This window comes from Ziziphus jujuba, chromosome 7 (assembly GCF_031755915.1).
Source record: "Ziziphus jujuba cultivar Dongzao chromosome 7, ASM3175591v1".
Classification (NCBI taxonomy): domain Eukaryota; kingdom Viridiplantae; phylum Streptophyta; class Magnoliopsida; order Rosales; family Rhamnaceae; genus Ziziphus; species Ziziphus jujuba.
This window is the reverse complement of record NC_083385.1, coordinates 16,780,638-16,806,932: the sequence shown is the minus strand read 5'-3', so window position 1 is coordinate 16,806,932 and position 26,295 is coordinate 16,780,638. Positions and strand designations below refer to the sequence as shown.

The following is a 26,295-nucleotide window of genomic DNA, read 5'->3' as shown; positions in this document are numbered from 1 at the left end:
TCAAAAGACTAGCATTTTTAGTTTCCTAATTTGTTTATACTTTTTGTTTTAGGAAACTACCATTGCTTTTTGGCTTTTATTTATTTATTTTCTGGACAAATAACTTTAGAAAGGTTTTTCTTTTATTCTTTCCATTGTAAATTAATTAATTCCTAATTTAATATAAAAGAATTAATTAATCAAACTTAGATTAGGAAAGGAAGTATAGTTTCGGCCAACTAGGTTTCTTTATGTGTGGTGGCCGGTTTTCTTTATGTTCTAGGGTTTTATTTCGTGGCTTTGTAGCCTATTTAAAGGCTTATTTTTCAATATGAATACAACTTTGATTTGATTGAGAAAATACTTGTGAGATTAATTATCTCTTTGTTCTTTGAGAACACTTAAAACACCATTAGAGAATTGGTTGTTTTAGCTTGACTTATCAATAGTTTTTTCATCCCCTATTGTGGCGTCTACAATATACTAAGGTTTCTAACCACAGGTTGGTTAGGGGTTGAGGTCCATTCCATTAGAACTTGAACTTAATTGAGATCCAGGCTAATATAATACGGGTTTAGGAGCAGGTCGTCCTAGGTTCGTATCACTTGACACACTCGACGTTGCTTCTGGATTACACCTTGGTCTAAAAAACCGCTTTTGGCCTTTACTCTGCAGCTTCTGCTTCTCAGGATCATCTTGCTCACCTTCAGGTGAAGAAATTACTATAGTCGCGTCTTCATCTCCATTTGATCCAGGAGGGTGCAGATATCCTTGATGCTTGAGGTGCTTCTGCACATGATGGAGCTCATTAACTGAAGTAATGGGATGATGTGAAGTGGCTATTGCCTGCACAACTGTTGATGGCTTTAGCTGTGGATTCCTTTCTAGCTTTCGAACCTCTGGTTCTCGCTCCAGTGCGTGCATTACGGAATTCACAGAGGTTGTGACAGAACTTCTAACAGGTAGAGGTTCAGATGTCTGCTTCTGGCTACAAAGTTCTCGATTGCCTCTTAGTTGCAATGATCCAAAGGGCAATTCAGGAGAAGCTGCTATTCCACCTATGGATTCCCGAGAGGAATGGTTTGATTCCTCCGTTGCACTAAAAAGATAAAATATTCTGAACAGCTCTTCCTCAATCTTCTGTCGCTCCTTTAACAGTTTTAGATACTTCTGTTGATCACCCCATGGATGGAGCTCCCAAAATAATAATAATGAGAAAAGAGCTCTTTGCTTTCTACTGAGATATAATAAGCCAATACTCTCTCTCTCTCTCTCTCTATATATATATATATATATAGGTTTACATATATAAAATTTTGATAATTTCTTATATGATTTTGTTGGTTTAAAAGTTAGTAGTAGATGTTGCATTGACCACACAATTATTGGGGCTTAATTACTTGGGGAAGTTGATTCAATGCTCCCTAAAAAAGAAATAAAAAAATAAACTAAAAAAATAAAAAAGGCAGTCAACGTACATCGAGCACGTGAGATTACTGAACGATGATTAGGGATAACCATGTCACGTGATTCAGATGCATGGCGTGGTTTTGGTCCTTCTAATTGCATGGCCTGAAACTCGTGGTCTTCCATAGTACATTTTGTGGTCGCCAATGAGTTTCTCGACCTACACTTACTTCAAACTTCATTCAATTCTTTCCTTTTTTTGGCATTATTTATTACATTCAGAGACAATGATATAATAACCATTGTTTCCCAAAAATAATAATAATAATAAAAAAATGAGACCGGTTGTCAGAGATCTGATGTAGAATAATCCCTAATTTTGCCAGTCCGTTTTTTTAACTGAGAATAAAGTGTGAAATGAAAATGTTGACTTTAGGTTGTCTTAATTTGAGAAAATTACAGAGATCTTCGTTACTTTTACTGGAAAATACTGGGTTTAATATTATTGCTTTTGGGATTCAATTCTCACATCTATTTTCAGCTTTGGAAATTTTTGTATATAGGAATTTGCAATCCACACCAGCTAGAATAAGTAGTCAATTTTCTTCTATTATAAACAACTAACCGTAAGTTTTCAATTCCAGGTATGTGTAGAAATTTTACAATTTTCGAACCAAGTAGGCATCAAATACATGGATTACCATGCAGTTTTTATAGCAGAGACATACATGTTTAAACATACCAAGCGTGTTGAGAATACAACACACCCATTTTATGCTAAGAATTTTATTCTTTATACAACTCTATATGACTAAGTCGGTGGTGCATAAACAGTGGGGGGTGTGATAAACTTTTAATGGATCATCGAATGCTGAAACGACTAGACTTTGGTTGCTGATCACAGTTTGCAGAAACCCATCCGATTACCTGCTTCTCATTGTCGTAAATCACCATCTTATCTTGCATCGATATGTCTATGGAAACAAACAAAAGCCAAGTAACATTTTAGGAGACGTATATGGCATGATCGAAAAAAGTTTCATGTTTTCCTAATGTAACCAAAGAAATTTTTTTACCTCCAATGAGATTGCAATCTTGCAGCTGCGCTTCGGTGCCATTTAGAATTCCCAAGCAAACGTTTCCCTTGTCCTGAGAATTAACACATTGATAGTATTCTGTCAGAATATGCTACTTGTAATGGAAACTAAAATGAATGTAAATTAAGGAATGAAGGGAAGCAGGGAGTTTACCGATATCAGTAGATAAGCTTCAGGGGCCAACTCAAATTGAGTTTTTGCTCTTCCGTCATTGGCAAAGATCAATGCTAAGGACTTGAAGTATTTCTTGACGTCGCGTAGGCTTTTGAAGGGCTTTCTACCTTTCCAACAGAGTGGGAGAGTCCTGTCATCTGATGCTTCTTTGAAAGGCTTTCCATTTAGTTCTTTCTTAATCTGCAGGGATATAAGGGTCCAATCAGAAACCACCTATACTTCAAGATCTAAATGGGATGTTTTCGAATTCAGTGATAAAGGGGCAAAAAAAAAAAAAAAAAAAGGAAAAAAAAAAAAAGAAGGGATGTTTAAGAAAAATAAATTGATAACATTATGAAAATTTTGCAAGCATTTCTTGTGGATTAATGGAACATTGCAATTTTAGGAATATTGTGGAGGAAGGGGCTGCTACCATTATGTGAATGCTTTTCACTCACCCAAGATGTCAAAGCTTGATAAGCCTGGGAACAAAGATAAGTGTAAGTGCTCCCACTGTCAAAAACTGTAAATAGGTTTTTCAAACCAGTAGATTTTCCACCGAATATGAGTTCTGCAAATCCAGGCGAGTAATGTTCGCTGACATAAACCACAAGAAGCGGATTTGGTATACATAGAGCCAAATCAATATATGAAATAAAAAGATGCCCTATGTAAGATGAATGAATTCAGAAGGGTTACTTACGGGTAGTCTTGTGACATCGGAGTCCAAGCAATGCGTGAAGAATCGTAAAGTTCATCTCCGAAGAACAGAAACCCTCCACCTCCTCCACTAAAACAGTGGCCAACAACATTCCTCATCAAACCCTGACTACTGAGTTGTGACACAATGCTGGCCTTTCCCCTTCCAAGGCCTAGTACTCCATGCATGGGGTGATCAGATGCACCAGGAACTTGGTAATATCCACATCTGAATAGAAGTGAACCAGAAAAACTTAAACAACCAAGAGCGAATATGGAAGCATATTTCAGTAAAATGTAATGATTGGATGGAATGCTGAAATATTTGTCATATACTCTAACATGCATTTTTGTTCAACGCAAATTGATATACTGTGTAAGATGTTCTTCTATATCAGAGTCATGATTACTAAATCTTCTCCAAAAAATCCAAATTTAACTTCCCAATTTTAATTACATGAGATTTTTCATGTCTAATTTAGAATAGTATAGGAAAATGCAGAGAAACACAAACCAAAACCAGGTAGCCTTGTGAGAAAAAAACAAATACAATATCACTAGGTCTTCACAACATTCTTGGATTATATGTAACTGGGTCATTCCATATGGGAGGACCGAAGCAATTTGTACTCCAAAGTATTAAGCAAGAGGATAATAGGACAATTCTTTCAAATACATGATTTTATAAAAGTGATTCAAAAGCACAAACATTTCATGATAATAACGGAAAGATAAAGTTACCAACCCAAGGGCAAGGCGCCGTTTCTGCTGGGATCCACTGGCAAAGTTGAAGGAAAATGCATCCCTGACAAGTACCCCTCGGGATGAACCACCATCTGCGTAATTAATCTCATACTCACATTGCTCTTTATCATCACATCCGTGAGCACGGGGTGAGTGTAAGGATTCACATAGGGGGTCATTACAGGGCACAAAGTCATTACTGGGTCTGTAAAGTGGATGATGTGTCTGCAGAGAAAAACAAATAATACATTGGTTTAGTACTAACTTTTTCTATAACAATCTGCATGTACCAACATAGATGAGAAAAAAATTACCACAAAAAAAAAAAAAAAAAAAGAAAAAAAAAAAAAGAGAAAAACATAAATGAGAAAAAAAATTATCCATCTTTCTAACTAAGATAGTTTTAAAAATAGTTGGGATTGTTTGAAAGTCTTGAAAGCAGCAAAACTGGCATGATTTTAAAAGAAATCAGAAGATGAGTTTAAAAGAAATCATGCGGAAGGAAAATTTGGTCATGGGAAACAGTGCATGTCAAGGAAATAATATATCACATCATTAGTATTAGTCAGGAGAATTATGGGCTTTTCCAAACTATTTAGATAAATTTGAGTTATTCATAGGCAAGAAACACATCTTTTATCATTTCCAGTTAAACACAAAGTTACAAATTTACAATTTGGTCAAAAACTACAATGGACTTCTCATTCCGATTTACCTCAGTACAACGGCGACAGGAAGCATCACATTGGAGCCATGTGAGATCACTTCCAGTATCAGGATCAACAAAGTATGGCTTCGGTGGTTGACCTATGTTGAGGGTAACATTATAAGACCTACACAACAAAAACACGAGTTCAGAAGACTTGCTTTACAGATTCTGAATTATGATTTATAGTTCATATGTACAGACAATATAGAGCAATGAAATATTTACCAAAACAACTTATAGAGCAATGAAATTCCTATGGTTTGAAAATAACCAACATATCCAAAAAATGAAACATAGGATGAAATTTCAAATCAATGATACCGGGAAAATAAAGTACATGGGATATATATCATTGAAATCCTACATAAAGAAAGGCAGAATAAGGGGAGAACTTTCTAGTATATAACATTAAAAGCAGAAAGATAAGTTCGTGGTCTTTAACAAGACAGCAACCACTTTTGCCTCAAAAGAAAGTATGGAAAATTCCCTGTTCACAGAAACACACGCTTCAGTAGAATTCATTATCAATTCTAGCCCGATATATAGGATGGATCCACCAAAAAAAAAAAAAAAAAGTTTTGTGAAAAGATCTGACCACATGTCCAAAATCTCCACTGCAAAATTAAGAAGAAAAGAAGGAAATGCCCATGAAAGATGCCCAAATAATGACTTTTTTCAATAAGTGCAAATTACATATAAAGTGCCAAAAACCATTAGACAATAAAATAAAATTTACTCATCCTTCATTAACCATACTTTTCCTTTTTTCAGAAAAGGTTTCTGCAACATGCTATTAACACATTTCATCATCTTCACCACCGCTACAAAACTTCTACTTCCTAGTATCAACAAACAGATAGTGTTTTCTACAAAAGAATTATTTACAAAAAAAAAAAAAAAAAAAAGAAAAAAAAAAGAAAAAAAGATAACACTGAAAATTTTTCCACTTACAAGGTGGAGCAGATTGGAAAGACAACAAAGAAGCGAATTCTCCTCAAAATTATAGGATCATGCTGATAATTATAATCAGCAAAAACAAAAAAATATTAAAGAACCATTACATCGATCAGATTGGCAAAGTACACATACCCAATTGGATACACATTTCCATGGACTGGGAAAACAACAGAGGACCCCACTCGATTCAGTTCCAATGACGATGATGCTTCAACGGGTAACATGGATTTTCTTCCATGCCGGTTCTGATGCTTACCGAAGAAAGAAGCTGATGACATAGTCATACTCCAACCCATCAGCAACATCGAAACACATAACATAACCAACCCCACCTTCCTTTGTCTCATATTTTTTTTTCTCTCTTATTCTACTCCTTTATTACCCAATTATCACAAAAAAAAAAGAAAAAAAGTGAACCAATGGATCAACTCGTAAAAATGGTGGTTTGTCTTTTCCTCCAGTTGACTTAACCACCTGCTTGATGAAATGACTCAACGAACTTTTTAAGGGGGGTTTTAAAGTTGTAAAAAATAGAATCTAGCTAAAGAGTGCTGCCATGGAAGATGAAAAGGGTCTGTTTCTTGGGGTTTAAGGTTTCATGGGCATTGCTTGTTTCCCTTAATTTCTGCTAATTACGTTTCTTTACCAAGTGGGTTTTATTACAGAACCTCTTCAAGTGGGTTTGATTACAGAACCTCTTCTTCTGACGCACAAATGCAATGCAATGTCAGAGAAGGTTTCTTGATTCCTTACCTCCTCTAAAGATGGATAATTGTACATTTTGGAACAAAACTTGCATATCTATGAAGAAAATAAACGAGCCTAACCCAAAGGGGCGGTACAAGCCTAATTAAAGTACAGAAATTGTTTTTTAGGTAGTAGTAATTTCCTGGAACTTTCGTGGGTAATACAACGAGAAAGTACAGTGCGTAGGACAACGCTACCGTACAAACAAATGGTAATTTCTTAATTTATTTTGGACTTTTTGGTAATTCTTACATGGGTCCCATGAGATAAAACCCATTGAACATAAAATTTATAAATATTATTTATATCACCACTATTTAACAAAAAAGGCTTCTTTTTTTTTTTTTTCTTCTATCTTGTCAAAAGTCGTCATAATCAAAGTTAGCTGGATATGCCTTCCTAAACACCAAAAAAAGGCATTATCTCCGTGGTTACAGCAAAATTAGATCAAACACCAAAGTTAGATGTAGGATCAGCGGTTCCCTCATCACTTTTGGTTGCACATCAATATGTCTCCAGATGTAGTATCAGCATTAAAACTTTTCATCAAGGAGCCTACCTCTTCGCTTTTGCTGCTTCTATATCAATATGTCCCTTGTTGCTGTATCAGCATCCTTCTTCTTCTGCAAGCTCAATATGTCTCCATTTGGAGTATCAGCATCCTGCTTCTTCTGCGGGATCAGTATGTCTCCAGTTGGAGTATCAGAATCCAGCTTGTTCTGCAACATCAATATGTCTCCAGTTGTAGTATTGGCATCCTGCTTGTTCTGAGGGATCAATATATCTCCCATTGTAGTATCAGCTAACAACTTTTGTTTACGGGGCCTCCCTCGTTGCTCCTGCTTCTTATGTGATATCAATTTGTCTCCAGGTGTAGCCTCATCATCTAACGTCCGTTTACGTGGCCTACCTCGGCCATCCTTCTTGGGCTGTGAGATCAATTTGTCAGGTGTAGCCTCAGCATCCGACTTCTGTTTCCGTGGTCTACCTCGGCCATCCTTCTTGGGCTGTGAGATCATTTTGTCTCCAGTTGTATTCTCAGCATCAGACTTTTGTTTACGGGGCCTCCCTCGGCCATCCTTCTTGGGCTGTTGCTTCATTCCTAAGTTATGGTTCTGAATATCCAAGAGTCCTGGCACACTCAACGTTGCTTCTGGATTACACCTTGGTGTAAGAAACCGCTTTTGGCCTTTACTCTGCAGCTTCTGCTTCTCAGGATCATCTTGCTCACCTTCAGGTGAAGAAATTACTATAGTCGCGTCTTCATCTCCATTTGATCCAGGAGGGTGCAGATATCCTTGATGCTTGAGGTGCTTCTGCACGTGATGGAGCTCATTAACTGAAGTAATGGGATCATGTGAAGTGACTATTGCCTGCACAACTGTTGATGGCTTTAGCTGTGGATTCCTTTCCAGCTTTCGAACCTCTGGTTCTCGCTCCAGTGCGTGCATTACGGAATTCACAGAGGTTGTGAAAGAACTTCTAACAGGTAGAGGTTCAGATGTCTGCTTCTGGCTACAAAGTTCTCGATTGCCTCTTAGTTGCAATGATCCAAAGGGCAATTCAGGAGAAGCTGCTATTCCACCTACGGATTCCCGAGAGGAATGGTTTGATTCCTCCGTTGCACTAAAAAGATAAAAAATTCTGAACAGCTCTTCCTCAATCTTCTGTCGCTCCTTTAACAGTTTTAGATACTTCTGTTGATCAAAACAAATATACAAACGTAACAAGCTTAAATATGTGAAACAGAAAGGTGGTTATTTTAAATTTGTGAAGACAAATTAAATATCTACCTCTATTAGAGTAGATGAACCACCCCTGTCTAATATCTTAGCCGTAAAAGAAGGATCCAAAGCTGTTGCATGAGCTTCTTTCCCGTGCTTCTTTAATAATAACTCTTGCATCTTGCTGTTATTAAAATGGAAAAAAGATCGAAGTTACGAAAGTGTTTTTTTGCTTTTGAATTAAAAAAAAAAAAAAAAAAAGCCTTACCACATATTATCCTAAAGTGATAATTACTCCATTACGGCATTTTTATCTTTAACACAAAAAAGTCAAAATATTCAGCTTTTGTCTCAAAGTAGTATGATTTAAATATGTTCCTTTTCCCCCACAAAATCCAAATTCTAAACTTCCATTTCCTCAATAAGTTATAATCAATCCCTTCTAATAAAGGGCGAAATAAGAAGAATTGTAACCATAGATTAACTTGAAAGGTTGACTACATCAGATACCAACAATTTAAATATATTAGACAAGTATAAAACTGGTCCACTTAACACTCAGTTTTTGTATAAACATATTTTTTATGCTTATATGTTTACATCTGCTTCGATTTTAGAAAAATAAAGTCAAAATTTAGATTTTAGAGCGGAAAAAAGAAAAACACACAACCAACATTAGATGAATAAGCACCCCACACCCCACCTCCCCCCACCCACAAAAAGAAAAAAATTAATAATAATAATAAATTAAAAAAAATAAAAAAGGGCAAACCTGAGATCAATTTGCGAGTTAATAATCTCTAGTTGCTTGTTTTTTTCAGCAATAACTTCATTGCGTTGCCTTGGTAATTTAGAATGATTTTCAATCACTTCAACCTGTTCTTCTTGTAAATGCACAGTTCTTTCAATATCTCCAACTTGTCGTTGCCCTTGAGCCATTTCATTTTGCTTTTCTTTTATTCGATACAGTTCTTGCTCATGTGGATCTTGTCTTTGTTCTTCAGTCACTTTATCTTTCCACTTTGCTTTACTCTTCTGTAGGACACCCACAGCAATTTCTTCCCGTTGTGTTGGTATTGGTTGTTCATATCCTTCATCTTGTGGTTGATTTTGTTGAAATGGAGATTGACTTTGATCCTTAACCACTTCGTTCTGTTGTTCCTGAGTTTGTTTGTTGATCATTTTACTTTCTTCATCTTTACTTTCAATGAGTTTTTCAGTTACATGCATTTGTTGCCCATGATCATTTAGTTCTGTAATTACTTCCTCTTGTTTCTTTTCTGCTTGTTCTGAATTTTCATATCCTTTGACAGCTCGCCCAGGAGCTTCCTTTTGTTGTTCAATTACTTCAAATTGCTGCTTTGCAGGCAATTGATCTTCGAAAACTTCAATTTGCCTTTCCGAAAGAGTGTTTAGAACCTCTTCGGATTGTTGAGCATTTTCCTTATTCTCTTTGATTAGCTGTGTCTCTGCTTGACATTGACTGTCAATTGCCTCAGATTGTCTTTTTGCTTGTTTTTGGTCACAAATCCTTTCAGCTTGTGGTAGTTGCGCTTGATTACATTCTTCATCAACATCAATCTCACCTGATTTTACTGGTTCACAAGAAACCTCCTGCTTTTGCTCCTCAAGCTGCCACTCTTGTGACAGATTTTTCCCTCTGATCTTTTCGAGTTCAAGTCTTGTTGCAATATTTTGTCCTTCTAAAACTTGTACTATCCTTTGAACTTGTGGTAGTTGTGCCTGATTACATTCTTCTGCATCTGCATCAATCTCTCCTGAATTAACTGGTTGAGAAGAAACCTCATGCTTTTGTAACAGACTTTTTCCTCCAATCTTTTCAAGTTCATGCCTTCTTGCAACCTTTTGTCCTTCAAAAACTTCTACTTCATTCCCTTCCTCTTGGATTTTTTCTTTAACATCAACTTCTTGTTCTTCCATTTCATCTTCATGTTCTAAAATTTGTGCCTGATTTTGGTCCACTTCACTTTGTTGTTCTCCCACTGGACGTTGCTTACTAAATCCAACTTTCAATTCTTTTTGTCTTCTTTCTCCATTTTGGTTGATTTGCTGTTCTTGAGATTGATTTTGGTCATCAATCTTCTTTAGTAAACCTTGGACCTTATCTTCTTCCCTGACAGCAACCTTTAATTTTTGGGATTGCTTCATTTTTTTAACCATTTGTCCTTCTTGTGATTGATCTCCATGTTTAGTCACATGCTGCCTTTTTTTTCCCCTACCCTGTTCATGCTTCTTCTTCTCTTTACTCCCCTTTTCTGTCTTAATGACTGAGTTAGCGTTTTCATCAGGAAGCATATAAGAATTTTCCGAAACAGCAATTATCTCTCCACTCTGACTAAGTTTTTTCAAATGGTGACGCAACAGACTTGCATGAGCCCATGGCAAATCCTCGAACTTTTGTTTGATAAATTCCGATATTGCTTCCTCACTTGACCCCCTTTCTTCCTCCAACTCAGTAATTGCCCTAAAAATCATCTACAGGAATATTCACATCCAAAACAAGAGCAAGTAAGAATCAATATATATTTACTGGAACAACATTAATGCAAGAAAAGAGAGTAGAGAGTAGTACCACAGAATATGTGGGGTGAGTGGGGGTTCGGAAATTTGGAAAGAATCCCTGAAGTTGTTGTTTGATGTGGTTCTTGTAATCAGGTATGAGGGTTTTGCTTGGGTTAGATCTTGCAAACTCCTCAAGCACAGCATCAGTGAGCTTGCTTATGATTTTTTTCTGTTTATAGAATTCAAAGGTGTTATAAATTGATAAATTGAATTGAATAATCTATCATACAGAACACCAACAATCTCTTATCGTTGATATGTGCTTATCTCCATTATGGCCGATTGATTCAGATATCTCCCTTTCCGTTTTTACACTAAAAAAGATTAGAATTTTATATCCAATATGTAAACATAACCTAAACAACCATTCATGGAATTCCAAAATACCACAGCTATCAAAAAAAATTCTATGAACCAAGAATCAAAACCCAGCAAGACTCTTGAAAAAAAGAAAAAAGAAAAAAAGATAATGACAATCTTAGGTCATTTTAGTGAAATTCTAAACCTTCAAACTTCCAGTAAATTTAGAATCTGGTAGAAAATTTTAAAAAAATTAACTATGCTAATTTAACAATACCTGTAAAACAGTAATAAATCCAACACAGTCAATCAATTTCAAAAGTACATTGAAATATGAATTAAAATTATTGAAATATAAATTAAAATTATTATTAACAAAGAATATTATATTAAAAAATTAAAAAAAAAATAAAGAAAGAATGTGAAGGAAACAAACATGATAATCATTGTCGGTTCTCATTGCTTGTGGTTTTCCAACTTCGTCATTCTGCATTGCCATAGATATTGAAGAAGTCACCGCCAGTTGCTGGAGCACTTGGGAATATAGAACGACGGCAATCAAATCGCCGGAATAAAGCCTCGTTGAATTGGCTTTAAGTGTGTAAACTGTACCAGTTTATTCACCAAGAAAGCAAAATTAACAAAATAGTAATTTTCTTTTAAAAAAAAAAAAAAACTAAAAACTAAAAACTAAAAACTAAAAACATTTTGGGTTGGGCTGAAGCAAAGTATTTAATAAAGGCCCAAAAAACTAAAGAAAATAATTCAAAAATCCGCTCCGTTTAAAATAATAAAAGTGAAAGTCTTGCGTACAAAATGTGAACGCGTAAAAAATTTTCCAATACGCGCCGTGGTTCGCACGTAGACATGTGTCACAGCAAATCATTTATTCTACTCGTACTATTTATCATACTCTTTTCTTCTTCTTCCTTTGAAAAGAAAACCGATTCAAATCAAAGATCAGTCTCTACAGAATCTGATTCTCGCAAACGATAGACAAAAATTCTTCAACTACGGAAATCTGAAAATGTATGTGGTTCTTCTTCTATTTTTCTTTATTCTTCACTTTTTTATTTTTCAATGAATAATCCAACTCAGACTGTAAATTAAGCTTCATAATTCTTTTTTTTTTTTTTTTCTTTTTTGGTTTTGATCGCTGCAATTTCTTTTCTTTCCTATTAGAATTAAGCAATCTCACATCCCAAACAGCTCAAATCGCATCGGAAATCATCTATGTATGCCGATCGCTTTTCTTTTTTCTTTTTTTTTTTTTTCTTTGTTTTTGGCTTTCTCATTTTTGGGTTGTTGTTATGGTACGAAGGTAGCAGCTGTTCGTAGATCTAATTGGAATCGGTTTTGGATCTGATTGAGTTTATATTTAATTATTTATTTTTTCATGTGCGAAAACTTGTAATTCGAAGACTGATTTGTGCGATTATTTGTGTGGATATGGTTTTGTTTGCAGTGAATTTTTGAAGAAATGGAGGGGACTGTGTTCACTCCTGCTTTGGAAGGAATGAAGCATGTGAAATCTGAGAGTGGAGAGATGCTGACTAAGCCTTTCTTGGAAGTCTGCAAGCATATATTGCCTGTTATAGGTAAACTGAATTGTTCCTGCTTGTCCAGTTCATGACTTTACTTGGATCATTTCTATGGAGTTAAATAGTGTTTCCATTGGTTGATTATCGTTGTCAATTCTTTGTGATGGTTCTTTTAGTAGAATTATTTTGCTGCGTAATATTAATTCTTATTCTTAATTTAAACATTCATTTTGCTAATTTACATGCATATCCTCCGAGTTTCGTGTCTGACTTCTTTATGTGGTTTTAGTATGTTGTATGATAGTAATGAGGTACACGTATTCCACATGGTTGAACGAAGTTTATAAAGCATAATTGATCCCCAACTATACATCTCAATAATGTTAAGAGCCCAATTGCCTGTTAAAAAAATTTTGCTTCAGCTATTTAAAATAACTTTATGTTAAAGTAATTCTTGGTTTTCACAAGACATGTCAGGCTTTTATGCACCTTACTATTTCTTTAGGCATAACCAGTCTTATCCTAACTGTTCATGTTTTGGTTTAGTCCACTTGTTACGAATTAAAAATTCCAATATTTGTGATGCCAGATAAGTTTGGAGCTGCTATGGTCCTTGTTAAATCTGATATTGGTGGAAACATAACGGTAAGATGTTCTTATATTGTATTCCTCATCTTGCTCGCAAATATGGGGTGTATAAATCTATAATTATATTGTTGGCTAGATGTATTGAAGTATAAAGAATATGTGAGTATCAGTAACTATGTCAGTAAATAGACATATAAGATAGATATAAAGTTGTAATGGGCTAGTTTTCTCGAACTACCTTCCACTAATATTTTTATTCATATTTCTTATGTACACCTTTATATTGCCAGTATGCATTGACATTTCTCAGTCAATTTCCACGAACATCAGTACTTTTTTTGTTATATCCATGATGTTTGATATTTTCAGTACTTTTTCTGTTATATCCATGATGTTTGATATTTTTCCTTGAAATTAATCTTTCAGTTTAGTAAAATTGGTTTAATAGTTATTTCTATATCCTTGCCTGCGTGCAACACGTGTAAAATGATGGAGCTTCTGGGCTCCATATATGCTATTTTGAGTTAAATATTTCTTTTGGGTTCAGTTCTTGCTCAATTTAGAATCTCATGGAAATCCGTTAATATATTTTCCGTCTGATTTGGAAAATGTGGAATCAAATAGTTACTTATTAGAATGCATTTTTGGTTGTTTTCTATTAAAGTAATTATTGGAGAAAAACAAATTTTGAACTATTTGGTATGGATTAGTTACAGTAATTTATACTAGAGACGAGTACTTCTGTACTGCAACTAAAATGTATTAACAACAGCTAACATTTACTAAAAAATAGCTTGACTAATTATAATGCAACACTTCCTTCAATTATCTTTTTGTGTTGTTGGCTTGAAAGATTCACTATATATTCTACTAACTCTGTTGGTTTTCATGTAGAGATTGGAAACTAAATATCTGTCCAATCCAACAGAATTCAACTACTTGTACAGTCTTGTACGTGTTGAGGTCGAAGCTAAAACAGCAAAAGGATCATCCAGTTGCACCAATGGTCTTCTTTGGTTGACAAGGTAAAGTACTACCCTTTTTTGCTTCCTTCTGTTTTGTACCCTATGGTATGTTGCATTGTGACATCCAATGCATTTACTGATATTTTAGAGGTAAATAATCTCTTTAAGATGAGTATATAATCCTTGGAAAATTTTAGTCGTTATGTAGTTTAGTGTCAATGAAGATGAAGTTAGCAGTTCAATCAAATGGATATCAGTCTGATAAATGAGTACATATTATTGGAGAATCTTTTGAAGATAGTTACTGATGAATTTAAAAAAACTAATTATTGAAGAAAGCTAATCATTTTTTTTTTTTTTTTGGTAAACAGAAAGCTAATCAGTGTAGTGAATCTAAAATGTCCTATTTTAAACCATCTTAGGTGGCAGCCTGGAGAAAATTAAATAAGCATTATAAATGGTTGTCAATTATCGTTTAGTGTTTTATTTGATTGTAACTGAATTCTTAAATTGTATCATTTCAATTTGAATAAAATTTCAGGGCAATGGATTTCTTGGTGGAATTGTTTCGCAATTTACTGGAGCATTCAGATTGGAAAATGTCACAGGCTTGTACAGAGGCCTATGGCAAGACCCTTAAAAAATGGCATGGTTGGCTTGCTAGTTCAAGTTTCAGTGTAAAGTCTTTGACGCTTCTGTATTATCTATGATATTTTTAGTTTTGATTGAACTCATATGATGCACAACCTTTGCATTTTGGCCCAAGTCTGTGGATGTTACTCACTGTACTGCTATAGATTTATGACAATTATACATTAGGGAGCTTTTCCTGTAAACTTTCTCTTGGCATTGTTTGATTGTTAGTCCTGGATGTAATTTTATTTTCTCCATGTTCTTCCATCTCTCCAAGTTAATATTTTGCTCCTAGTTTTTCTTGTTCTTCTTCAATCCCTTGAAAGTTATGGGCATCGACAAAGTCATGAAGATAGGCCTTTATGTTGTGGTACTTTATTTTGAAAGTAAGCATGAAAATAGTGACAGTAAAAACCAAAATCTGTATTTCTCCTCATCTACATAAACATTACTTTTCTTAATGAAGCCTTTAGTTCCTTGTATTCTTTCTTACTTTTGTATTTAGTTTAGAATTTGAGTTATTGGATGTTGGAATTACAGGTTGCAATGAAACTCGCTCCTGATAGGGCAAAGTTCATGGAGGTTGTAGGTGGTTCTGGTGATGTCCTATCTGACATAGAGAAATTCTGCACAAACTTTTCCCCTTTACTTGAAGAGAATCACAAGTTCTTGGTAAGATGTCGTTTTTTATTTGGGAATCTTTATTTGACTTATTTTGAGTTTGGCCAAATATCTAAGTAGTTGAGAACCTATCAAAAATTTATTAGAGAAGTAGATCAAATAATTTTTTCTGTTCTGCCAATCGTCACCCCCGATTCTTATGCTTGACTCACTTTTAAGCGGACAAAGTAAAGCAATTGGATAATAAATTATCCTGTGCTTTTGAAGCCTGTGACTTTGCATCACGCAAACAATGGCTCAATAGTTTAATGATCTGGTCATTCAAGAGCAGAAACCGGATTAAGATACTGATTCTTGGCTAGAAGTAAAGTTACTAGATTGCTCTGTTTTGTGACTAACTTGATGTTCTGTAGCTAAAATAAAATTATAATGATAGATAAAAATTGTCTTAAATTTTTTATTGCTAGTTATTTGTGAACTTTTGGCTCATTAAATTTTGCTTTTCCGTCACAGGCTAGTGTTGGTTTGGATGATTTGAAGGCATCATGATGAAAATGGGTTTTAGATGATTTGCTCTGCAATCAGTTACCTTTTTAGTTTTAGGTCATGCGTTCGGTCCAATCATTTCATATGTCATTAATTGTTTGTGTTTACTAAAGTTTAGTATTGTACTTTTTTGGTTAACAAAGCAATCGATTTCAGTGTTTTGGTTGTGTTGTTGTTGGTACCGTTAAGACGTCCTTCATATAGTCTATACGTATTAATTTAGTTCTCATGCCTACAAATTTCTTATGAAACAAAAAATTTGGAAAATCAAATGCTTTACTTGCAACTTAGAATTCATTAACATAAAAAGAGAAAATATGTATGATATATATTTATATACTAGAATTCATTATAAGTTCCATAAATGAAAAAAAAAAAAAAAAAGGAGAAGAAAAAAGATAATTCATTTTAAGAAAAGGAAACAGGAATCTATTTACCATTGTAATCTAACATTGACAATCTAATATGTTGGTTTATGTCTCAAAAACATATATTTTCAACCACTCTAAAAACTGTTTTTTCAAGCAATGTTAAAGTAGAATTAGTTAACTGTTTGGGCCTTTTTATTAGATATTGTTGACGTTGACATAATTCGAATTAAAAGCTTTAATAATTATTGTAATTTTGATCAATTTTATTGGTAAATATATTAGGGTAAGTATTATCATGGTATCTTTTAATTTACTATTTTTTCGATATTACATTTTATTATAAAAAATATCAATACAACTTTCTCACATTTTACTTTTGTTTCAACCTAACGTCATTTTTTGAAACTCTTACTATTAGAATTTGATTAATTTATCTTCACTTTTGACTTTTTTTTTTTTTTCTCTTCCAAAAAAGACACACACTCATATACACACTTCTTATACAATTATTAAACATTTTAAATACTGTACTAAAATCCTTTTTCCTAATTTATCAAAAAAAATATAATAGGTTATATATAATAACACACACACATACACACACTTCTTATACAATTATTAAAATTTTTAAATACTGTGCTAAATTCCTTTTCCTTAATTTATTAAAAAAAATTATATATAATAATTATGTTGTCTTAACCATAATTTTAAAAATTAAGCTAATTGGTATTAAATATAGTTGAATTTTAAAAAAAAATTTAATTGTGAGTTTTACGACATTATTTTTATTATTAATTTTCATTATTTTTTATTTTTTAAAATAAATAAAAGAATTTCATTAGATAAAAGATAAAGAAGTTAAATTTTAATTATTATTAAGAGTTTTTTAAAAAATGCTATGTTAAAATAAAAATGGAATATGAGAGATGATACTTATATTTTTATAAAAAAAATATAATATAAAACAAATAGCAAAATAAAAAGGACTACAATTATATTTATCCAAAATATATATCCAACTTAATGGCTAATTTTTTTTTTTATATTTATATTTATATTTTATTTTTGATGAATATATTTATGTTAATGTCAAGTAATCAGTTTTGTCAGTTCTAACATAGAAAACTTGACATGTTTAAAAAAAAAAAAAAAAAAAAACCCTTGACGTGAGGGCCAACGAGACATTCTTAAGGAAAAAAATAAAAGCCAAATATTTTAGGCAAAAAAAATTAAAAAAAAGAAAAACCAAAAAAAGAACTACAAATTTTGACGCTGTAACCAAACGGGGATCAAATCATACATTGGGCTTGATCCGGAAACCATAATCAGGTCCATATTCCAACGTAGCGGGTCCGAATTGTTCATGACTGAAGTGAGAGAGACATGAGTCCAGCCGCAGCTGCAATTCCACAGTAATTACACCGAAACTCAAACTGAGAACATTTTCTTCTCCTCCATTTTCTTATTTCTGGGTCCTCGTCTCGTCTGCATTCCTTACTATGATCATCTATCCATGAAGACCCAGATGAGAAATCTAATAAGTCTTCTTCTTCTACTTCTTCTGGGTTTGCAACTCAGCTCGGTTTTCTCATGGAAAAGGGACGAGTTCAGGAACTGCAACCAGACTCCATTCTGCAAGCGAGCACGGAATCGTAAACCTGGTTTCTGCACTCTCGAAGCCCAAGAGGTTGCCATCTCCGATGGTGAGCTCACCGCCAAGCTGTTGCCGAAGAGGAACCAAGAAAACAACCCAGATCAAGATGAGGAACAGATCAAGCCGTTGATTCTAAGCCTTTCGGTTTATCAAGAAGGGATCGTGCGGCTCAAGATCGACGAGGACCCGAAGCTGGACCCACCCAAGAAGCGCTTTGAGGTCCCCGATGTAATTCTGCCGGAGTTTCTGAATACTAAGATTTGGCTGCAGAGGTATTCAACGGAGACGATTGGAGGCGATGCCAGTCCTTCCTCCGTCGTGTATTTATCGGACGGCTACGAGGCGGTTCTCCGGCACGATCCTTTCGAGGTTTACGTGCGCGAAAAGGGAGGTAATCGTGTAGTTTCCTTGAATTCTCATGGGTTATTTGATTTTGAGCAACTAAGAGCCAAAAAAGAAGGTGATGATTGGGAGGAGAGCTTTAGGGGTCACACTGATACGAGGCCGTACGGACCTCAATCTATCAGTTTCGATGTTTCGTTTTATGGTGCTGATTTTGTTTATGGTATACCTGAGCATGCTTCAAGCCTTGCTCTGAAGCCCACAAGAGGACCTGGGATTGACTATTCCGAACCTTATAGATTGTTTAATTTGGATGTTTTTGAGTATCTTCATGATTCTCCATTTGGGCTTTACGGGTCTATACCATTGATGTTTTCACATGGGAAATCCGGGGGAGGTTCTGGGTTTTTTTGGTTGAATGCTGCAGAAATGCAGATTGATGTTCTTGGGTCTGGATGGGATGCAGATTCTGACATTTCGCTTCCTTCCTCACAAAGTAGGATTGATACATTTTGGATGAGTGAGGCGGGTATTGTGGATACCTTCTTCTTTGTTGGTCCAGGGCCTAAAGATCTTCTCAGGCAATATACAAGTGTGACAGGTAGGCCGGCAATGCCGCAGCTCTTCGCCACGGCTTACCATCAATGTAGGTGGAATTACAGGGATGAAGAAGATGTAGAAAATGTTGATTCTAAGTTTGATGAGCATGATATTCCTTATGATGTTTTGTGGCTTGATATTGAACACACTGACGGAAAGAGGTATTTCACATGGGACTCGGTGCTTTTCCCGCATCCAGAAGAGATGCAGAGGAAGTTGGCAGCTAAGGGTAGGCATATGGTTACTATTGTGGATCCTCATATTAAGCGCGATGAATCATTTCATTTGCACAAAGAGGCAACTCAGAAGGGTTATTATGTTAAAGATGCCAGTGGAAATGATTATGATGGGTGGTGTTGGCCTGGTTCATCATCGTACCCAGATATGTTGAACCGGGAGATTAGGTCTTGGTGTTCTGAGAAATTCTCTTTTGAGAACTATGTTGGTTCCACTCCTTCACTTTTTATCTGGAATGATATGAATGAGCCTTCTGTTTTCAATGGACCTGAGGTAAAATTTGTTTGCTATTGTGTTCTCCGTTACTTTTCTTGGGATTGTAGTTCTATTTTAGCTTCGTTGATTGTCATGCATTATTTTGTAAATGTTTGTTGTTGTTATGGTGATATCTGCAGTTTAGGATTCACTTTTTAGTTGCTCAAATTTTTGCGATTGATGGTAACTTAACAATTTTGGTAGATAATCATATTTCTACTAATGTTTGCCAAACAGAACGTGAGGCACAACTCAAATTTATTTGTTGATAACTTGTTATCAAAATGCTTAATGGTGAAACTTATTTTTTTCTATTATATATCATATAGTGCTTGGGCTTCTTGAAATGAGTGGTACATTCTGTTTAAATTTTTATACAACCATCTGGTCCTCCGAAAAAGAAAACTTAAAGCAACAACCATCAACACCTGCATATATATATATATATATGTATGTATGCATCTGCATGTATAAAATTAATATATAGATATATATATGTGGTTCTCTCTCTCTCTCTCTCTCTCTCTCTCTCTCTCTCTCTCTCTCTAAGAATCACCTCTTGGATATGGGAAGAAAAGTATGCGAGACCAGGAGGTTCCATTTGGCAATTTATAAGTTGGAAATGTATTAAGAGATATGAGTAGCGATTTGTTCTTTTCTGTTTAGATGTGCAAGATTAGAGGTAAGCATGTTGTTTTTCTTTTTTGGTTTGTTTATAAGTTCCTAGTATGTTGGAATCATCAGATCAATCTATACTTCATTTCTATGAGAATAAATGCATGCATCCTGATCCAAAAAATTGGGACCGTAGTGAGCATCATCCCCCACTAAACGTAGAATGTATAACCATATAAAAGGTGATTCGACATCCTGGGGTGGAAGAGTGAACATTCTCATTTTTTTGGAAACAAGAGATTGACATGCACACACTCCAAATACTAAGCACCAGTCACCATCTAGAGTGTCTGCTCTTTAATTCCAAGTTACCCGAGCTAAATGTACATGGAGTCAATGCCATCTTCTAGAATATGGAAACTTAAACGTATTTTTTTTGTGTATTTTCTCTTTTGAATATGCATATATACTTCTATGGATGCATCTGAGAGTGTTTAGACTCTTATTATTTAATGCTTGCTAGAAATAAGAAGAAAATCTATACATTAAGTTGTCACTTAGGTGCTGCAAGTAAAATAACAGTTAGATCAAGTAAATGTAACAAATGTATAATTGATAAGGCATGTATTCTGAGATTAGCCTCTCATTTGCAGTGCACCTGAGCTGGTAATAAAACAAATGTTAGCGATGCTAGTTTGTTTTATCTAAGAGGGCTTCACCTAGAAATGGTAGAATATGCAGGGCACTGTGGTTAAACTAATTGATATTTTCTTGATCCTTAGATAATACCTAATGCTCATGGTACTGTATATTTTTTTTCTTTTTCCTTTTTGTATTAAATGATAACTCAATTATTGTTTGAAAAACTTTTAATATTGGCCCTTTTTAAACAATGAAGTAATACATAAATCTTAAGATTAAAAATTAATTTGAAGGGTTAATGTTGAAATTGTCTATTGTGTTAGCTTGATTACATGGTTGAGTCCACATCCTATCAGCGAATGGGAAGCAAGTTCTACCTTCTCATCTTGTGTATATGCCATGTTTTTCTTATATAAACTCAACAAATTTGATGGTTCAGCAGTTGAGCTCTCATTATAAGTTCCATGGTATTGCATTCTTACATAACTATAAACTGTCACCAGGTAACTATGCCTAGAGATGCTTTACATGAGGGAGGTGTTGAGCACCGGGAGCTACATAATGTATATGGGTATTACTTTCACATGGCTTCAAGTGATGGTCTTGTAAAACGAGGTGATGGGAAGGAAAGGCCTTTTGTATTGTCAAGAGCATTCTTTGCTGGAAGTCAAAGGCATGGAGCTGTTTGGACAGGAGACAACACAGCTGATTGGGATCAGCTCAGGGTTTCAGTTCCTATGATTTTGACTCTTGGTCTTAGTGGAATTAGTTTTGCAGGTTAGACCGTCACTTAATCTGAATAATGACAGGAAGTTTCTTTATTAATGGGTATTTGTTGTTATCATATTCATGCAGGTGCTGATGTTGGTGGGTTTTTTGGCAATCCTGAGCCTGAATTATTAGTTCGTTGGTATCAATTGGGGGCATACTATCCCTTTTTTAGGGGTCATGCCCATCAAGACACAAAAAGACGAGAACCATGGTTATTTGGGTAGGACTTCCTTAACCATTCTAGTGTTATGTCATTGTATTTGCAATCTCTTGATTCAAATTCCGAAGTTCAAAAATCAAAGTCTGGTATAATTTTTATAGAGGCATTATGCTGTTTTTGTAATTTCATTTGCTTCATGCATCATTACAAAATGTGGCACTTTTCCAATGTATGGATGTTGGGGGCTGCTTGATTTACATTTTTCTGTTAGAGTGTTCCATATTTTATCTATTCAAATATATTGGTTTCATAGAGAGAATTCCAATGGTAGGTTCACGACGGTATGGTGTGGATGCTAACCACTGAGACATAAACATGGGCTCCTTAGTTTATTTTGCTTATCTACTTTATACTTTTAAATTGTTTGCCCCTCTATGAAGTCTGTCCGGAGGAGGAGGAGGAAGAGAGAAAGAGAGGGGGGGGGGGGGGGGGGGGGGGGTTTGGGGGGGGCGGCACATAAGAATAAAATTTATTTATTTTTTTTATAATAAAATTAGAATTAAAAAAATTATGCAGCATAGTGTCATGCATTTAGGCAAGCAGAAGATAAGGGGTAAATATCATTGAAAAATAATATTGGATGCAACTTGAATTGGGTAAAGGGAAGCCATAAAAGATCATGGAACAAGTTTATTTTGAAGACAGATGACTGCCATGGTCTATAATGAAATTACATGAGTAGTCGAATGGAACAAGGAATCAAGTCAATTGTGTGGTTGAAAAATGATGTCATTTTGTGAATAAGCAATTGAATTTATGATGTTTGGATTCTAATCAATGATGCATCGAAAGATTTAGAGAGGATATAAAGAAGCAAGATAAGAAAGAGGAAGGTTAATAAAGAAACTAAAGAGTGAAAGTAAATGAATAAATTGAAGAGAGTGTACATGGAGAGATAAAGAAATAGAGAAATTACAAAGAGAGTGAAATTAGAGAGACAAAGTAGAGAGAATAACTAGAAAGATAGACTAGGCTGAGAAATAGGAAGTGTAAGTTGAAAGAAAATTAAGAGGTAAAGACAAGAAAGAGAAAAGATATGTAGATAAAATAGGGAGAAGAAAAGAGAAAAGTCCCAAAAAAACTTGAGAATAGAGGAGAGAAAGTAAGGATTGAGAAAGGCATAAACATTTCTTACTTTTAGGCAGTGGATGCCCATTCCCTAATTTACCGATGGGCATGTTCTCTTCCCATGTAGTGGGGCATCCATTCATATTCTTATGGAATGTCCATCCTATTTCTATGCAATAGCCATTCATATTCCTATGGATTCTCTGTTCCTATATGTTATTTGTAAACCAAATAAGAAAATGAACATTCCCTTAGAATGCCTGTTTCATTCTAAGGTTGATTTCAAGTTTCAATCACCAAACACTACCTAAGTCATGTATGATTGGTATCCGCTGTGAACAACTGTGTCTAGTAAAAATACCTCAAAGAGCCTATATTAGTATTTACAGAAGGATATGCTAAAAACCTTAAACATGCATTGCTTTTTTCACTTGGAAAATCTAGAGCATTTAGACTAAGATGCTACTCATTTACCATATTATCACTTACATGAGAAATATTTTTAAGTCCGTTACCACATTTGTGACATTAGTCTCCAATTTCATTACAGAGAAAGAAATACAGAACTTATAAGGGATGCCATACACATGCGTTACATGTTGCTACCATACTACTACACGTTATTTAGAGAGGCAAATGTGACTGGTGTTCCTGTTGTTCGTCCATTATGGATGGAGTTTCCTTCTGATGAAGCTACTTTCAGCAATGATGAGGCTTTTATGGTTGGAAGTGGTCTCTTGGTGCAAGGGGTTTATACCGAGGTACTTTCATATCTGGTTCTTTTACGTGGTTTAATATTTTCCCTTTTCCCTATTTTCAATTGTTCACTTGCAAGTTGCAATATTATTGTGATGTTAAAATCTGTTATTTTCAATCATTACTACCAGCGAGCAAGGCATGCATCAGTTTATTTGCCTGGGAAACAATCTTGGTATGATTTGAGGACTGGAGCTGTATACAAGGGTGGGAAGACTTATAAGTTGGATATTTCTGAAGAGTGTATTCCTGCTTTCTTAAAGGCTGGAACCATCATACCAAGGAAAGACAGGTTCCGTCGGAGCTCCACACAGATGACGAATGATCCATATACTCTGGTATGTACTTGATTCCAAGATTTAGAGAAATTTCATAATATTCAAATCCTCATCACATCTTTCATACTAGGTATACTCAAATTTTCTTTTCTTAATACACGGATCTTAGCTTTAGGATCTTGCTAATTAGTTGCTATATAATTCTCTATGTTTTTTCTCCTGGGGTGATAGGTTTCATCTACATGTGTGTGTAGATTTTATGTGTGTTTTGGCCGGCATTAATATATAAATATATATATATACATATATAGATCTGTATACTTGTAGACATGCTTTTGCTTATTCTGAACTGCCAAGTCTTATGGCACCCTTAGGTTGATTTGTAAGAAAGCTTCCTCATAATGTGATGTGGTATGCAAAATTTTAGTAATGATTAATTCCACCTGTATGAAATTGAGGTGGGAACATGTCTTATTCTAATAACTAATTTGTTTGGTATTACATGATTACACAAAAATAATATGTGGCACAGGAAGAACCAGTTCAACTAGCTGGGGTTACCAGCAGTTTGAGCCAGTACCCAGAATTGTGCAACTTGGTCTTAGTAATACTTTATGAATTATATCGATTCTTTTGTAAAGAATGTTAGTTGTTTTTTTTTTCTTTTTTTTCTTTTTTTTTGGGTTCAAAGCATTGGTACTTATCTGATGTCGCCATCATGTTGGATTTTAGTAAAGTTTCTTTTTGTAATTTTCTAAGTATCTGCGTGTACTCCCTGGTATGAATTTTTTGATTAAGGCTACCAACTGATTTAGTTTCACTTTGGACTTCGGCATACTGCCATAACCTTTTGTAACAGAGACATACATACATTTTCAACTTATTCTGGGCCAGTGAAAAAAAAGGCGGATGTTAACTATCTACTGTGTTAAAGAGTTCATATATATAGTTTCGTCCACCTCCTAACATCTTAAGTTTTTGAGAACAGTGGTAAGCAACCTTAACATTAATATTTTTCCTCTATGCCATTTGTAGGTAGTTGCACTTAATAGCTCACAAGAGGCTGAAGGAGAGTTGTATGTGGATGATGGAAAAAGCTTTCAATTTGAGCAAGGTGCCTATATACATCGTCGATTTATATTTAAAGATGGCAAGCTTACCTCTATTAATATACCACCGACTGGCCCTGGTAAAGCCCGGTTTTCTTCAGAATGCATGATAGAGAGAATTATACTGCTTGGATACTCGGCTAAACCAAAAAATGCTCTCATTGAACCATCAAAAAGGCAAGCTGAAATTGAATATGGACCACTTCTAGTTAAACCAACGCAAGGCTTGGCTTTTGCTACCGTCCGCAAACCTAATATCCCAATTACGGGTGATTGGACGATAAAAATTTTGTAGACCTTTTATGCTGTCTAATTTATTATATCTCTATTACCATTGGTAGGATCTCTTTAACTGGATGAGGGATACATCTCTTATATTAGTTTTAAATGCAAAATTACTTTCTACATGCAACTGATATTTCATATACAGCAAACTGTTCGACAAGATCATGCTATTTTCTCAGGCTTGTTGGGATTGCCATCCGTATGTTGTTGGCGTTGCACAATTCATGTGTATTTGATTGCTATGATATTTGCTTTCGGCAAACCATCTGAAGCTTTATCCAATTGTATACAATATATAGAGTTATTAACCAAGCCTGTGCCTGATCTCCGACTAGGAAGGAGTTCGATATTTTTTGGATTGTGGCTTCCTTGGTGAAATCTTCCGGCTTTTCTTGTAGGGATCGACATCGATTCAGGCAGGTTGGTTTTTTGCATTGTTTACCAATGGAAAGAACCAAACTGAATGGTTCGTTGTTGGTTGTGTTTGGTCGTTTTATTATTTTGTTATTATTCTTAACTTTTTAATATTTTTATTAATTTTAAATTAAATAATTTAAAAACATAAAAATACATAAAAAATTTAAGTAATTATAGTAAAAATGTTAAAAAAATTTACATATATATATATATATGGTTTAGTTGATTTAGTTTGGATTGGGTTTAAAATTGCCCAAAAAATCGAATGAAACTGATAGTAGATCAAAATCCATATTGAATGTCGATTTGGTTGATGTACCCACATTTAATTTAAGGTACTAAAACTATTCAAGGAAAGGTTCCTCTAGGAGGGTTAGTTTGGTTCAAGCTAGGTTAGATTCCTTTATTACAATTCAATTTTCATTTTAGATATATTTATTGTTTTTGCTTTAGTCCAATTGGTCACTGATAGATTAATGTTGCTACTTTTTAGCCACTATGACTATAAGCTAGTGTTACTGGTTGTGGGTGATTAGTGCCCAACAAATTAGAAGATATCATACGTGCACCACCCCGTGTGTTCGCTTCACTTTCTGCTAATTGGGTTCTTCTCTGTTAGCTACTCAAGTTGAAGAGACACCATATTAAGTCGTTTGATCAGAACCTCATATGCCCGCCTAAT

General features: G+C 34.7%; 4 protein-coding genes across 5 annotated transcripts; 2 read left to right on the top strand and 2 right to left on the bottom strand.

Annotated features, from left to right (window-relative positions):
• Nucleotides 1-1,970: 1,970 nt before the first annotated feature.
• On the bottom strand, nucleotides 1,971-6,528 carry LOC132799227 (aspartic proteinase Asp1-like). Its single transcript, XM_048479043.2, has 8 exons — nucleotides 5,878-6,528; nucleotides 4,795-4,912; nucleotides 4,081-4,304; nucleotides 3,340-3,564; nucleotides 3,095-3,233; nucleotides 2,637-2,837; nucleotides 2,463-2,535; nucleotides 1,971-2,360 (listed from the first exon to the last, which is right to left on the bottom strand). Exons 1-8 carry the CDS (start codon nucleotides 6,090-6,092, stop codon nucleotides 2,248-2,250), a joined length of 1,308 nt encoding a protein of 435 aa, XP_048335000.2. The 5' UTR covers nucleotides 6,093-6,528; the 3' UTR covers nucleotides 1,971-2,247.
• LOC107425332 (uncharacterized) lies at nucleotides 6,212-11,719 on the bottom strand. Its single transcript, XM_048479042.2, has 5 exons — nucleotides 11,536-11,719; nucleotides 10,810-10,968; nucleotides 8,989-10,712; nucleotides 8,286-8,400; nucleotides 6,212-8,189 (listed from the first exon to the last, which is right to left on the bottom strand). Exons 1-5 carry the CDS (start codon nucleotides 11,596-11,598, stop codon nucleotides 7,071-7,073), a joined length of 3,180 nt encoding a protein of 1,059 aa, XP_048334999.2. The 5' UTR covers nucleotides 11,599-11,719; the 3' UTR covers nucleotides 6,212-7,070.
• Nucleotides 11,720-11,939: 220 nt separating this feature from the next.
• LOC107429913 (glycolipid transfer protein 1) lies at nucleotides 11,940-16,160 on the top strand. Of its 2 annotated transcripts, XM_048479904.2 has the most exons (8): nucleotides 11,940-12,128; nucleotides 12,282-12,334; nucleotides 12,565-12,697; nucleotides 13,230-13,285; nucleotides 14,123-14,253; nucleotides 14,735-14,870; nucleotides 15,367-15,498; nucleotides 15,961-16,160. In XM_048479904.2, exons 3-8 carry the CDS (start codon nucleotides 12,580-12,582, stop codon nucleotides 15,994-15,996), a joined length of 609 nt encoding a protein of 202 aa, XP_048335861.1. In that variant the 5' UTR covers nucleotides 11,940-12,128; nucleotides 12,282-12,334; nucleotides 12,565-12,579; the 3' UTR covers nucleotides 15,997-16,160. The 2 variants fall into 2 exon arrangements, with proteins under 2 accessions (XP_048335861.1, XP_048335863.1); XM_048479906.2 differs by lacking the exon at nucleotides 12,282-12,334.
• Nucleotides 16,161-17,688: 1,528 nt separating this feature from the next.
• Nucleotides 17,689-25,508, top strand: LOC107425329 (probable glucan 1,3-alpha-glucosidase). The gene is made up of 6 exons (XM_048479000.2): nucleotides 17,689-19,470; nucleotides 21,213-21,486; nucleotides 21,565-21,700; nucleotides 23,319-23,529; nucleotides 23,656-23,862; nucleotides 24,838-25,508. Exons 1-6 carry the CDS (start codon nucleotides 17,878-17,880, stop codon nucleotides 25,204-25,206), a joined length of 2,790 nt encoding a protein of 929 aa, XP_048334957.2. The 5' UTR covers nucleotides 17,689-17,877; the 3' UTR covers nucleotides 25,207-25,508.
• Nucleotides 25,509-26,295: the final 787 nt, after the last annotated feature.